This window comes from Euprymna scolopes, unplaced genomic scaffold (assembly GCF_053919585.1).
Source record: "Euprymna scolopes isolate OS-2025 unplaced genomic scaffold, ASM5391958v1 sca182, whole genome shotgun sequence".
Classification (NCBI taxonomy): Eukaryota; Metazoa; Mollusca; class Cephalopoda; order Sepiida; family Sepiolidae; genus Euprymna; species Euprymna scolopes.
Genome location: NW_027633194.1, coordinates 33,355 through 47,459, shown reverse-complemented (window position 1 = coordinate 47,459; position 14,105 = coordinate 33,355). Strand labels below are relative to the sequence as shown.

At 36.6% G+C, this 14,105-nt stretch overlaps 1 protein-coding gene across 1 annotated transcript; it reads right to left on the bottom strand.

The window, feature by feature from the left end:
• Window positions 1-280: 280 nt before the first annotated feature.
• Window positions 281-3,918, bottom strand: LOC145273802 (Fanconi anemia group M protein-like). The gene is made up of 2 exons (XM_080127136.1): window positions 3,587-3,918; window positions 281-461 (listed from the first exon to the last, which is right to left on the bottom strand). Exons 1-2 carry the CDS (start codon window positions 3,754-3,756, stop codon window positions 374-376), a joined length of 258 nt encoding a protein of 85 aa, XP_079983262.1. The 5' UTR covers window positions 3,757-3,918; the 3' UTR covers window positions 281-373.
• Between the last annotated feature and the right edge of the window lie 10,187 nt (window positions 3,919-14,105).

The window sequence follows — 14,105 nt, the reverse complement described above, 5'->3', positions numbered from 1 at the left end:
ATTTTAGTTTTATCAATAGTTAAAAAGCAATAAATATTTATAATTTTATTATTAGCGGTAGAAGATTTTGCTTTAAATAAAATCAAATAAAAACAAAATTAAAAGAATCGTTTTTGGCATCGGAAATTTGATATATCTTTTTTTCAATTCCGATACCTGTAAATTTTTTTTAAAGAAAATAAAAACAATTTTCATTTAAGTTTTTTTATTTGTTATAGAAACAATTTTTTTAGCAAATAAAAAATTGGTAAAAAAAAAAAATAACAAAGAATAAATTTTCTCAGGTTTTTTTTTCATGGTTTTATTTTTATTTTTTTTTATTAAAAAAATAATTTATTCGCTCGGCTTTTTACAAAAAAAAAATTTTTTTTAATCATCGAAACTTTTGTCGGATGAACTTGTGGATATAACTGGCACGTTCGGAGGACATCTTGGAACGGGTGACGATCAACGTAACAGAACTAGATCAGCAAAAAGATATAAAGAAAAAGAAATAAGTGAACTTTTAAACAACCACATTTCAGGTGAAAACATTATTTACTTACATGTCATGGTGAAATTAGTATAAAAAAGATCACCAACGTAATCATAAAAATATACATAAAAATATTTGGCTGTTTTTATTCCTATACAATATCTATCATTCTCCCTTCCGTCGTTTACTTTATTGACAGTCGAAAGTAATAAAAAAAACGATTAAAGTATTCTATTAACAATAATACCAAAATATCAATACTTTCTATAACCCGATACGACTTGTACGCTGAAATGAATATAAAATGTTAATATTAATAAAATATAAAATATTAATTTCGACGACTCCCCAAAAGGCGGACCCGCCAAAATGGTGACCTACCCAACAAGAATTACATTATGGTAACCGCCATAGAACTACTACCAATCGCAATAATGTTTACAGGAGAATAGTTGTGGGGAGTTGAGCAGTAAGATTTTTTTTTTTTTTTTTTACATTTTCACTCCAAACAAGGCACGGTACACCTTTGATGTAGGGGGGGGACTACTATCAGGGACATACACCCGGTCAATATGCAAGCCTCCTAGACCTTTTTCTCTCAACTTCCCCTGAGCTATGTTCATGTTCCGTTCATTCTCCTCTAGGATCCTCCGACCACTCCGTCGTATCAGTTAAGATAAAAATGAAATGTAAGAAGCCCCCAGACGTACCCCTCCACCGTACTGTATACCGATACTCTATGGCTGACTGGGATAGCTTCCGTACATTCATATCTGATTTACCTCTGCACTCCATGTTTAAAAAGGAAGTGTCCTCTATAGTATCAGATCTGACCGAATGGTTAATTGTAAGCATAGACCAATTCATACCATCTAAAAAATTCCAACAAAAACCTAACAGCCAGCCATGGTTCTCCCCAGAATGTGCTGCTGCTATCGCGCACAGAAATCACTTTTTCCATAGCTACCAACGTAATAGATGCACTGAGACTAAAGCTGCTTTCAGGACTGCCAGAAACCACTGTAAAAGAGTAATAAAAAATGCAAGAGAGCTATATGCCCAGTCTGTTAAATCCAAGGTAGCTGATCAGTGGCTTGGTTCCCACCAGTTTTGGCAAATAACAAATAGGATCCTGAACAGAAGTGTGCGTTCTATCCCAACCATTATCAATGGACCAGAGGTCATCTCGTCAGCGTCAGACAAGGCCAAACTATTTGCAAAGAACTTTGCAGCTAATTCTACCCTATGCGACGAAGGTCATCAACTCCCCATATTTCCTCCTATAACACAGAACAAGCTAGGATTTATTTTGGCGGCTTCTCGAGGCCGTCGCTCATTTTTAAAACTTTTTATATCACGTCGAAATCATATCTACAAGTTACAAATGGGGGTCACCCATCTATTTAATTTGCCCGACATTGAAATGTTAAATATTCAACATTTTGGGATCGCCGCATATTGCTTTCATTTTTTGGTATAAAAAAAGCGAAACTCGATTCAAATCACTGGCCCATGGCCAGCGGTCTCTAGAAAGCGATGTAACGTTTGGTCAATGTCGGCTTAGCGTCGTTATATCAGACGGTTGCTTTCATTTCGAGATGAGACACTCCCCTAATAAATGGTGGAGCTGGTTTTCCCCAAAGTTAGGTAAAAACAAACAAACCTGGTTACTGACCTCATTAAAAACTGTCCCGCAGAAAATATTAACTGCTGAATAGCTATTGCTGGCCAAGCGGTTAACGTGTCATGTTTTTCTTCACATTTTATTTTCCAACTTCGCCTCAGGGCTTCGGGTTCAATCTTACCAACTTACCAAAACTTTTTTTTACCCGCCCACCTGGGTTTCTTTTTGATTTAAGAGCACACACACCTCGTAACACCTGGATAACGCCGGTACCCCCGCTAGTCTATATATACAATAAATAATTTTCCTAAAATTAATATATGCTTATTTATATTTACATATATAAATAGTGCTGAAATCTATATAATTATAAAACTCAAATGACCTTGTAACAGGTGTTGTAACCCAACGTCTGGTTTACGACTTCCGGTTGCGCATGTGTACATAAATAAATAATCAATGCGACAACAAAACGTATTGTTTTACCGTGTACGTTTTCAGCATCCCAATTGTTTTTTTTTCGCATTTAAATTATCCAAATAAACAACTGTCAATACTTTCTGCATGTTTTTACATCGTTCATTTCCATATTATGTTTAAGTCATTTTAACACAATTTTCTTACAAATAAATCTACTGTAACCCGTTGACAACCATAAGAGCATTTTACAATGGCGATTTACCCACTGCCTTCCTTTTTGGTTTTAATTTATTCTCCATTTTTTAATAGACCTTCCTTAAAAAAGCATCCATACATTTTTTTCTACATAAATAAATAACTCTAAAAATGTTTTTTTTTAATTTGTATTACAAATAAATAATCAACGTGACGATAAAACATATTGTTTTACTGTGTACGTTTTCAGCATCCCGATTTTCTTTTGTATTTAAATTAAAAGATATATCAAAATTTGAATTTAACTTAAAGTATTATGGTATCTGTTCAGTGCACATTTACCTATAAGTATGGCAAACCACTTATAATTCAATGGCTATAAGTTTTTTTTTCTTCAAAAATAAACAATTAAAAACAGAACGACTCATAGAAATATATCTATATTCTTTTTTCATTTTAATATACTTTCATGGAAATGTTTCTGTTATGTCATAAAAATCTATTTTCTTTACGTCACAAGTGTCACGCTCATACATTAATTCCATAGCTAATATACTGACCCAACGGGTCACGGGCAGTCTAGTATATATATATATATATATATATATATATATATATATATATGATATTCACTCGTGTTACACTCATACATTAATTCTATAGCTTATATAACATACTGGTCACGGGTAGTCTAGTATATTTATAAATTTCAATATAAATTTCAAACAAAAATAAAAATCTGTTTATTTTCATAATAATGCGTTCTTTTTGGCTTCAAACGTATCTATTACGTATCTTATTTTATTCAAACTCAATTAACGCTTCCATAAACGAATACACACCCCTAACAAAAATAAATATTTTGAACTTACCTTTCAAGAAATTCTTTTATTGTCTTAAAATTCTGACACAAATTCAACGCCAACGCATAATTGACTTTTGGAAGAGCCATGTAAAACTTTAACTTCTGTTTGAAAAATAAGCAAGATATTGAAAAGGATTTAACAGTTAAATCATATAGATATCGATTGACATGTATCATTCATTGAGATCCCGCTAGCACTTGTGAAAAAGGCATGAATCCGTAAGAAGGCAGTGATTGAGGCTGAAGGTGGCTACATTGAATAGATATCAGTTCTATTACATTACTACATAATCAAGTTACCAGAATGTAGCCAGTTCTGGACCCGTATGTGTTACAATATTTTTGAGTATAATGGGGTATTTATTAAAATGCTGCCCACATCAGCATTATTTGGCACAAGGCCTGGAAAGTGTGATAAAGGAGGGGCACTCCTGCAATTTAAAAAATTGCCTGAGTAACCCCGTCGGCATTCCCCGGTCGGGGCGCCTCAGGCAGCAAGCAATAAACTTGCCCCACCGGAAAGCCCGGTGGCAAAGCCTGGGAGGGTGGACCTCCTAGGTATTACCCAGGCGGTGTACCTCAGTCCAACAGGTGCTGGGTCGGTTCCCGGCCCTCCACCTGTTAGGCTGAGTGTCAAGTGACGAATCCTTGACTGGTACTACCCTGTCTCCATGCAGCCGAAGCCGCTAGGAGCCACATCCCATCAGACAAGAAGTATAATGGGGTATTTATTTAAATGCTGCCCACATCAGCATTATTTGGCACAAGGCCTGGAAAGTGGGATACCCGCAGACTCCCCTAAAGGAGGGGCACTCCTGCAATGTAAAAAATTGCCTGAGTAACCCCGTCGGCATTCCCCGGTCGGGGCGCCTCAGGCAGCAAGCAATAAACTTGCCCCACCGGAAAGCCCTGTGGCAAGGCCTGGGAGGGTGGACCTCCTAGGTATTACCCAGGCGGTGTACCTCAGTCCAACAGGTGCTGGGCCGGTTCCCGGCCCTTCACCTGTTGGACTGAGTGTCAAGTGACGAATCCTTGACTGGTACTACCCTGTCTCCATGCAGCCGAAGCCGCTAGGAGACACATCCCATCAGACAAGAAGTATAATGGGGTAGATATTTATTTGCTTCCCACCTCAGCAAAATGTGGCACAAGGCCGGAAAGTGGGAACCCCACAGGCTCCCCTAAAGGAGGGGCACTCCTGCAATTTTAAAAATTGCCTGAGTAACCCCGTCCGCATTCCCCGGTCGGGGCGCCTCAGGCAGCAAGCAATAAACTTGCCCCACCGGAAAGCCCGGTGGCAAGGCCTGGGAGGGTGGACCTCCTAGGTATTACCCAGGCGGTGTACCTCAGTCCAACAGGTGCTGGGCCGGTTCCCGGCCCCTCACCTGTTGGGCTGAGTGTCAAGTGACGAATCCTTGACTGGTACTACCCTGTCTCCATGCAGCCGAAGCCGCTAGGAGACACATCCCATCAGACAAGAAGTATAATGGGGTATGATCCCACACAGTAGAGCGATTCTATTTATAAACGATGTTGCTAGGAACTGACAAATCAAATTAATTCACGTTCTGCTACCAACCAATCAGAAACCAGAATTGCTCCATAAATATTAAACCTTTCTGTAGCAATTTTGCATATGTTTTCTTCTTCGTGTCAATACGGGAAGAATCTTTTGCTCTGAGGCTTCCAACTAAAGAACTGCCTACTGCAAACCAGTCACCTCCAGGACTTGTGTAGAACAACGAACCATCTGAAACTGTTCTGTCTACTGTGAACAAGTCAAAACCCCACCCCCACACAGTAGAGATCACTAGATGTAAAATATCTTTTTACTCCAGTAGTTTCTTCCCCAGAACCGCTAGACTCTGGAATTCCATTCGAGGTTCCTGCTTCCCTAACTGTACTGACATGCAGAAGTTCAAGTGCAACGTGAACCGACATCTTGCTGCCCAAATCCCAACATAGTGCCCCAGTAGTTGCTACCCCTGATAGTAGCCCCCTACACCAAAAGGGCAATGCGCCTTGTTTGTAAATAAGGCTTTTTCAAGAATTTTTCAACATAATAAGGCCTTTTCAAGAATTTTTCAACATAATAGTATAAATAAGGCCTTTTCAAGAATTTTTCAACATAATAAGGCTTTTTCAAGGCAAAAGTCAAAATGCTTTTGATCTATTAACAAATTATACCATGTTTTCTTTTTTGGTAAACACATTTTAAAACCTTGTTAAATACACAGTAATAAACAGGAAAAAAAAATTAAAATCCAACATATAAGGGAAATAAAACGAAAAACAAAATAATTTACCTGCTGCTGTGAATCACTCAATACTTGATTTTTGCAAATGGCTTGACCTTTAACATTTTCTTGACAGCACAAGCTCGCTAGCAACGTACATGTCTCATCTAAAAAAACAAAAAGAAAAAAGCATCTATAAATCTCACCTGTCTGTTTAAATGTATGAAAATCTGTCACCTCTGTCGAACGTTTTAGGCATACATGCATGTATGTGTCGGGTCATGTCATATGCTACTGGTACCATGTAACTCAGTACTACCTGCCTCATGGTCGGGTCACCGACGACTAAACTGGTTCCCCCACCAGACTTGTTTGATGAGGAGGGCGGCTAGACTCCCAGACGGATTAAAAACAAGACCTTCCAAAGGGCAAATGAACCCTTTTTCGGGGTCAACGGCCAACTAGCACCGTGTGTGTGTTAGGGTGGAGAGGGCTCCCGTAAGCTGTGGTGAAGGCAACCTTTCTAGGCGAAGCAAATCTCTGATTTAAAAAAACCATAAAGCGGGAGACCAGTACCCGCATTAAGCTGGTCTGCAGTTTAGCTTGTTGCTGGCTATCTTGCTCTTGCTTGTTGCTGGATATAAACATTTTGAACCGAGAGAGAGACTTATTCTTTTTACATATCAAGGCTCAGAGGCCACTCAAGGATAAGGGTTAATGAGTGTACGGTAGTCAATGGGACAATATCGTAATAATTGTTAACAGTGGAAATAAGGAGGACGACTCATCAAAAACTTGTTTACGTTTGAAGAAAAGAGCATCCCCTAATAGGCTTCAAAGTCTATTTTTTTTTTACATGGAAGTCACCACTTATCAAGGCCCGAAAGCCATTCAGGGATAAAGGTTATTGCATGTACAGTAATCAATAGGATAGTATCTTAGTAATCGTTAGTATTGGAGATTTGATAAAGTGTCTTACTTAAGGGGGCGGTGCATCAGGAATTTGTTTATGTTGGACTTGAAGACATCCAAGTTGTAGTCAGGTGGGAAACAAGCAAAAAACGAAAGGGAGTTCCACAGGCGTGCAGTTCTAAGAAAGAAGCTTTGTTCGTGGAATCTACATTTTTGTTTTGGCATAGTTAAAGAGTGGAGAAAATTTTTGACAGTGGTTTCACTTAAAGGGTGTTTATCATGAAAGATTGGCAAGGGGGGACCAGGGATTAGAGTTTAGATGAGCACTTGCCATGGAAATAACGATAAAACAAGGACAGGCTCGCAACATCTCTTCTGTGGGAGAGAGGTTGCAAGGAAAAGAAAAGGGCATCTCCCACTAAGCCACGAAGTCTATTTTGTACTCTGTCAAGGCAGGATAGGCTGTTTTTAGCAGCTCCTACCCAGATGTGGCAGCAATACTCCATCCTTGGATGTACTTGGCTTTTATATAGATATAAAGAATTGCATCAGCAGTGAGATATCTTCTGAATCGGTAGAAGGATCTCACCATTTTTTCAGTGACCTTGGCAACAGACTTGATGTACATGTTCCATTTCAGGTCAGGAGTAAAGGTCAATCCCAGAAGCTTGTCAAAACATGGAGTCTCCCCTAGACAAGAGGCATCCATTTCAATTGATGCCAGATGGGGATCAGAGCATTGATGGTGTAAAGATAGGAGCTTGGTTTTAGATGCTTTAAAAGTAACCAGCCACCTCTTCCTCCACTGTACCACGTGCTCAAGATCAGAGGAGAGAGAATCAGAGAGAACTTTGTTATTTACAGCCTTTGATGTGTTACCATAGATGGTCGTGTCATCAGCATAAATGATTTAAGCATGTGTTTCGGGAGATCATTGATGTAGATCAGGAAGAGAGTTGGGCCCAGGGTAGACCTCTGAGGAACTCCAGCATTAATACTGAGGGCCTCTGATTTTTGTCCATCAACCACTACTCTTATGAGCCTATTAGAGAGAAATGATTTAATAATTGAGAAAACATTTCCAGTTATACCGTAGCTGGAAATCTTGTGAAGTAGGCCTTTATGCCATACCTTATCGAAGGCCTTTGATATGTCAAGAGCAATTGTCCTAGAAAGGAGGCCTTTGTCGAGAGATTCACTAATCCTATGAGATATAACCGTTAGCACATCTGCTGTAGATCTAGCAGAACGGAATCCATATTGCATGTCACTAAGAAGGTTATTTCTGCTGAATTTATGTTGGACTTGAAGAAAAGAGCGTCCCTTAATATGCTTCGAAGTCTATTTTGAACTTTGTCAAGGCAGGATAAGGTCTTTCTAGCAGCTCCTGCCCAAATGTGGAAACAGTACTCCATCCAAGGACGTACTTGGCTCATATGCAGTTAGGGAATTGCATCGACAGTGAGATATCGACTGGATTTGCATATAAAGAAAAAACTTACTTTTATTTTCTGAAAACAACAATCTGATTGAACTCAAGCTTAGTTGGGTTAACAAAGTCTCCAAGTATTTCGTCTGTGGCCTGCAAGAAAAAAATAAAAATTCACAACAAATGGATAAACTAAATCAAAAACAGAAGTCAGACATAAAAAGAAAGGGAAAAAAGGAAAATCGAATGGCCAACCTCATCGTCATATGCTCATCTAACTTTCAAGCTGCTAAACTCAGTGATTCTCTTTCAGTTTTGTGGTTGATTGATTTGTGTTAAAACATGGTTTGCGCTAAAACATGATTTGTGTTTAAACATTATTTGTGTCAAAATATTTGTGTTAAAACATTATTTGTGTCAAAATATTTGCATTAAAACATGATTTATGTTAAAATGTGATTTATGTCAAAACATGATTTGCGTTAAAACATTTTTGTTAAAACACGGTTTGTGTTAAAACATTATTTGTGTTAAAACATCATTGTGTTAAAACATTTGTGTTAAAACATTATTTGCGTTAAAACATGATTTGTGTTTAAACATTGTTAAAACATTACTTTTGTTAAAACATGATTTGCATTATAACATTTGCATTAAAACATTATTTGTGTAAAACATTATTTGAATCAAAATTAGTAGAATCTCATCTGCAGTTAAGGTTTAAAAAATCAAGAAGTTGACGCGTTCAACTTCCGCACAAGTCGTATTCTACTCCTATCTTGCTGTCCGCAACAAAATACACAAAACAATCTTCTCATAAACATGTTTAAGCATGAATTAATGATTACTACACTACCTCCTTACATTCATTAACCCTTATCCTCGAGTGGCCCTTGAGCCTTAATAAGTGGTGACTCCCTTGTAAAAAGAAATAAAACGACTTACACTGGCCTGGAGACATTTTTACCCTCAGATCCTTTCTGTGGGTTTTTCTCGACAATCAGACAAGGACGTTCAAAATTTTCACACATGTCTTGGAGACGTTTAACCAATTTTTTGTTATTGGCACCATTCGCAAAATCTGAAAACAAAAGATCAAATAGGTCAGAGGTCAATCTAGGAAAGACAGAGGTCATGAATTTTTTAAAATGGAAATCTGTTATCTCAATATCAATTTACTTGTCCGTACGTCCGGTATCACAAAAAAAAAAAAACATCATCGCAAACATTAATGAGAAACGAATTACCTCCCTTTACAGTCGTTGGTATTACCAGATCAGACTGTCTGAAGATATTGGCTTCCCGAGACGAGAATGCACCCTTAACATTGATTGCTTTTTGTTTTTCTACTTCCTTTTGAAAAACTTAAAACAACAACCCGACTTTCCCCATCTTTTTCTTCTTCCCATTTCTCCAAACATCATTTTTTTTTACATAGGCATCACCACCTATTAAGGCCAAGAGGCCACTCGAGGATAAGGGTTAAAGAGTGTACAGTAGTCAATAGAACAATATAGTAATCGTTAGTAATGGAAATTCGGTAAATTTGTTAACTTATTGTTTACGATAGACTTGAAAACAACCATATTGTAGTCAGCTGGAAAGCAGGGAAACGGAAGACAGACCCAAAGGCGTGCAGTTCTAAGAAAGAAACTTTGTTCATGGAATCTACGTTTAGGTTTAGGCATAGATAAAGAGTGTACCTATTCTGTACTTTAACCTTACAATTGAATAAAAAAAACATATCGTAAAACTTTCATCTTACTTACAAAGGCGTCACCACTTATCAAGGCCGATAGGCCACTCAAGGATAAGGGCTAAAGAGTGTAGAGTAGTCAAAAAGAAAATATAGTAATCGTTAGTAATGGAAATTTGGTAATCGATATACAAAAAAATCGATATACAAAAAAGAAAAAAAAAAACATGGCTGTCTGTTTACGGTTTAAAATTGGATATTTTATTTTATGATTAAAAAAAAATATTTCATTTTATAATTAAAAAAAAATATTTTATTTTATAATTAAAAAAAAATATTTTTTTATAATTAAAAATATATTATTTTATAATTAAAAAAAAATTTTATTTTATAATTAAAAAAATATTTTATTTTATAATTAAAAAAAATTATTTTATAATTAAAAAAATATTTAATTTTATAATTAAAAAAAAATTATTTTATAATTAAAAAAATATTTTATTTTATAATTAAAAAAATATTTTATTTTATAATTAAAAAAAATATTTTATTTTATAATTAAAAAAAATATTTTATTTTATGATTAAAAAAAGTCATGTTGAGAGAAGACTAAGTTTTTTTTATTAAATTCTTTTTATTAAAGTTTTTTTTATTAAAATTTTTTATTTGGTAAAATCTTTTTAATCGGTTTTTGGGGACAAGATCAAAGTGTAGTATCTGTTCTTCAGATGCTGCACTTCAATTTCTTGTTCTCTGTCAGTGGAGGAGGAATCCTTCACGACTGAGACAATTTTTATTTTTGTTCCTTTTCTCCACGTTAAAAAACGACCCTGCTGTCTAACTCTGTCCCGTGGGGAGGCATAGTAAATAGGTACAACCTTATGAAGGGCAGAGGAATAGTTGGCCGAAACGAGCGAAACAACTTTAAGAAAGATGAGGATAATAGTCCACAAATAAGCAGCAGCAGCTCCTTCAGTCTTTGACAGACTATGGATACCCACGAACGGTTGCTTGTGCGTGAAATCTTTGTGGCAGGAGGTGCGCAGTCTCTAACCACACCTCTCCTGAGCCGACATTGTTAAAAATACCAGTGGCAAGTGAAGTACAGGATGACTGGAAACAAATGCCGAGATAAGCGGAGAGCACATACAGCGTATAGAATTCCCAAATGGTCACCCATCTGATACTACTAACCAGGCTCAACATTGCTTAACTTTAGTGATCTGACGAGAACCGGTGTGTCAACGCGATTATGCCGTATGCACAAGTAAATAAATAAAAAAAAGCACGGTTCTTATTCTGTATAAGTACCTGTCGACTGATGATATGAAGAAAACGGGTTTCCTTACCAGTCATGACTTTTCTCTCAACAGCTGTTCGCAAGCTGACGATATAATCACAGGCTTCTAATTTCGTCACAACCACGTTCAATCTGTGTTTTAGTCGGAGGTCCGATATGATATCCTGTGAAACAGAAGGAAGAAAATTCTACCATAATAATAATTATTTTGAAAGCCATTCTTAACATGGGAAGGTTGGGAGTGTTTATTCTGAAAGCTGATCTTAACATGAAAAATTGTAACATCGTGCATATTCTTATATAATGGTGTACGTATGTGACGAAGGGTTCATCTGAATGTGTGTACATGTTACGAAATGTCTATGGTGGTTCTTCACTAACTGAACCCTAACTTCTGTTGCTGCAGTCTATGATAAATGGTTAATACCATGTAAAAAAATTCACAACAATGGCTTTTTTTTTACATGGTAGTCAACACTTATCAAGGCCCGGAAGCCACTCGGGGATAAGGGTTATTGCGTGTACAGTAATCAATGGAATAATATTGTAGTAATCATTAGTATTGGGGGTTTGATAGAGTGTCTTACTTAAGGGAGCGGTTTATCAGGAATTTGTTTATGTTGGACTTGAAGACATCCAAGTTGTAGTCAGGTGGGAAACAGGCAAACGGAAGAGAGTTCCACAGGCGTGCAGTTCTAAGAAAGAAGCTTTGTTCATGGAATCTACGTTTTGATTTAGGCACAGATAAAGAGTGGGGAAAATTATTGACAGTGGTTTCAGCTAGACAGGTGTTTTTCGTGAAAGATTGGCGAGGTCGCATCAGAGATTGGAGCTCAGACGAGCACTTGCCATGGAAGTAACGATAAAACGAAGACAGACTCGCAGCGTCTCTTCTGTGGGAGAGAGGTTGCAGGGAAGAGAAAAGGGCATCTCCCACTACGAAGTCTATTTTGTACTCTGTCAAGGCAGGATAGGCTGTTTTTAGCAGCTCCTGCCCAGATATGGCAGCAGTATTCCATCCTTGGACGTACTTGGCTTTTATATAGATAGAGAATTGCATCAGTAGTGAGATATGAGTAAAATATATTGCAGCATAATCAAGATAAATCGAAATACTTGATTTTTGGAATATGATATTTTCATTTCGTCATGGGTACATTTCTATATAGAGCATACAGATTTTTCTATATTTTGGGGAATTCTAGACTATAACCACATTTTCATACCTGAGCTCCGCTAATTTCTTTGGATGCAGCAAAAATGACCAAGGGTTCGAGATTCTCACACTCATCTTCCGATTCTGAATCCCGTATGTGAATTGGCTCATTTCTCTAAAAGAAATTAAAAAAAAACAAAAAAAACAGAAGAAACTTATTTAAAATATATGAAGAGTGGTATAAATAAAATAATTGGAAAAATAATTACTGTATATATATATATATATGTCTGGTCACGAATAGGCTCCTATATGGTTGACTATTATAGAAGATGTATCGAGACACAGGAATGGGTATTTTTGATCTGGCAGAACGGTGGTTCATTAAAATTGTGGGGTCTGCGTACGCGCCTGGTCCACAAAGTATGGAAATAAGAAATTAAAAAAAAAAGTTTACAAGTGTTTTTGATATAGATGTACATAAGAATACTTTGATAAGTACGCTTTAACTTAAATAGGGATGGTATAATAAAATTGTGGGGTCTGCGTTCACGTCCGGCCTCCATAGAATGGAAAAAACTGATTACATATAATGATAGAAGATGTATCGAGACACAGGAATGGGTATGTTTGATCTGGCAGAACAGTGGTTCATTAAAATTGTGGGGTCTGCGTTCGCGTCTGGCCTCCATAGAATGGAAATAGGCACAAACTTTAATAAAGACTTTTCATATCTATCTGCGTAAATATACTTTGATAATTATGTTTCAGTTTGAAGAAATATGGTATAATAAAATTATGGGGTGTTCGTTCGCACCTGACCTCCATAGAATGGAAATATGTCACAAAGTTTAACAAGAATTTTTTAATATAGATCCACAGAATATTGTGATAAGTGTTTCAGTGTGAACAGGTATGGTATAATAAATGATGGGGTTTATCTATTTTATTTTTACTTTCATCATATTTTGCTTTGGTTTTGATACCCCCAAATTCGAAGCTATCTCTTTACAACCCTTTCTTTTCATAACCTATCATCTATATATCTATAAAAGTGAACGTGTCTGTCCGTCTGTCTGTGTGTGTGTGTCTGTCTGTGTAAATTCCCTTCGCAATAACTCTGTCAATTTTTAGTCTATAGACTCGAAATTTGAAATACCGGGTACTGAGATTTGGGAAAATCGATGTGACGGGTGTCAGCCAGAAATTTGGCTGTTAAGGGGTCAAATTTCAAGGATTTGACCTTTAAGAACTCTACCAAACTCCTCCGACAATTTTGGGTCAAGACACTTGAAATTCTAGATTTAGGTTCCTTGAACATGGATCTAACTTAATAAAGTGATTTGAGCCCGAAACGATAGGTACAAAATTATCATATATCGGTTGAATAAGACGACCGCTAAACCACAAAACCATTTTTGTTTAGCCGGTATCTTATGAAATATTGTTTTTAAAGATGATTTTTTAACTTTAAGCGTTGTCTTATATGCCAAAATATACAGCAATTTTTTTTATACGGTACATGAATGATTCTGCGCTATGAAACAGGTGCTGTCAAGAATTGTGCAGGTCAACATACTTCAAGAAATAAACAGTAAGATGGTCAACATCTTGAAATTTGGAATATAGAATTTTATTATTTATATATATACTAGTGGAAGGGTTGTAGGGCGCCCAGCATTGCCCAATCATAAAAAAAAAATTGTGACAGCAGGAAGGGGGTAAAAATAAAAAAATAAAAATAAAAAATCAGTCAGACATAAAACTGAAAGCCAATTTTGTAAGCAAAAAAAATA